Raw genomic sequence first — 1,721 nt, forward strand, 5'->3', positions numbered from 1 at the left:
AACACTCATCGGACCATCGATGTAGACAGTTTAAAATGGTTTTATTATTCAATTTAGGTACTCTAGACGCGCCTCGAATGGCCACAGCAGCTCCTGCAGCACCACGAAGAGAGCGCACCGTAATGGATCACAATATGTTCATAGCCCGGGGATCGTCCTGTCATCCCCCACCCCCCCCAAACGATCTCGCATCCTTCCAGCGATGCGATCGCTCAGTAGTGCTTGTACGTCGGCTGCGGTGCGTAGTGTGGCTGCGGCTCCTCGTAATGGGGCTGGCTGGCGGCCTTGGCGTAAGCATCGACCAGCTCCTTCGGGACCGGCGGGGGCGTTGGGATGTGCGAACCCTTCGCCTGGAAACCGTGCTCATCGGCCACGTAGCTCAGGGACACCGGGTGACCGTGCGGATCGGTGTAGGAGAACGAACCGTGAGCAACCTGCACCTCATGGTCCTTGCTGCCACCGTTCTTGACGAATCCTTGCTCCTGGGCCGCGATACCGTTGGCCGACTCGTAACCGAACTTGTAGCTACCGTCATGCCCGTGGTACGATTCGCTGTGCACGATCTTGATCGGTGCACCCTTCGGCTCGTGATGGTGATAATCCCCGATGGCACTGGCCACCGCAAACACTGCGAACAGGGCTACGAACTGGAAGACGGAAACGGAAATGGTCACACACCATTCGCTATCACTCACGATCACGATCGTCACAAGATGTTCGGGAAGCAGGCGCACTTGAACGTCCTACCGATCACTCCACGCTACATCACTTACCATTTTCATCTTGGTGCTGTAGTTGAGAAGGGCGCTGCCGGTGAGCTGCTAGCGTAGAGCTGGTTTGGCTTTGGATGCTAACTGTGCACTGAGGTACCATCGAAACGGTTCGATAGTTATTTATACGGTGGCGGTGACTTTTACGGTGACCATCCGTCACCCGGGTTGGCCCCAGCTGTCAGAAGGCCTCCGGGGTGTGGGATCGATCGATCGTTTTCGACAGACAAAGCAAAAAACAAAGATCCCACCATTCCCAGCGCCACTCGGCCAAACCTCACATATGCTCCACATCGATGTAGCGGGTGAAACCCCCCAAAAAACCACACACACACACGCATGGCCAACCACGAAGACCAACCAACCAAGCTAACGAAACGAAGCGAATCAACGAATGTCCAAAAATAATAGGAACAAAAGAGCCTTCCCTGCAATAGGCGCTGCACTCGCATGTGGGGACGCACACGCATTTCACGTACCGAAATGTGGCTCCGGTTTTTGTGGAGGAGCGGACAATGCCCTGGGGGGGAAGGCGTTGTGGCACCGATGGCCACTTGAAGTTGAAATTGAAAGTTATTATTTTATAAAAGACTTTCGTCTGTTGCCGCGGTCGCCAATATCGGTTGGGCTGGTGTGCGAATTTTTTCTTTCTTTCTTTTCAATTAATTTTTACTCTGCACCCGTGCTGTGGACGCTGCGATCGCGTTGCGACAGTCTGCCACCAGTGGTTGATGAGCGGTGATGATGGGTTGCACCGGATTGGGCTGCAATCGCATAGAATCTAGAGCAGTTGGAGCTTGATCGATTTTCCTCTTCTTCGGTTGTGCTGCGTTGAGTTTGCTTGTCCATTACTGTGTTAACTTTTTGCACTTGACGAGCATTGTTTCGTACAGTGGACTCCGATGCTTGACTTTCCTTGATGATGTCATATCAGTGAACGGTTCTGGAGAT

At 53.2% G+C, this 1,721-nt stretch overlaps 1 protein-coding gene across 1 annotated transcript; it reads right to left on the reverse strand.

The window, feature by feature from the left end:
* Nucleotides 1–212: 212 nt before the first annotated feature.
* LOC128303433 (endocuticle structural glycoprotein SgAbd-2-like) lies at nucleotides 213–782 on the reverse strand. The gene is made up of 2 exons (XM_053040379.1): nucleotides 774–782; nucleotides 213–647 (listed from the first exon to the last, which is right to left on the reverse strand). The coding sequence occupies exons 1-2, from the start codon at nucleotides 780–782 to the stop codon at nucleotides 213–215; spliced, it is 444 nt and encodes a 147-aa protein (XP_052896339.1).
* Nucleotides 783–1,721: the final 939 nt, after the last annotated feature.

The sequence above is a fragment of the Anopheles moucheti genome, chromosome 3 (genome assembly GCF_943734755.1).
Source record: "Anopheles moucheti chromosome 3, idAnoMoucSN_F20_07, whole genome shotgun sequence".
NCBI lineage: Eukaryota > Metazoa > Arthropoda > Insecta > Diptera > Culicidae > Anopheles > Anopheles moucheti.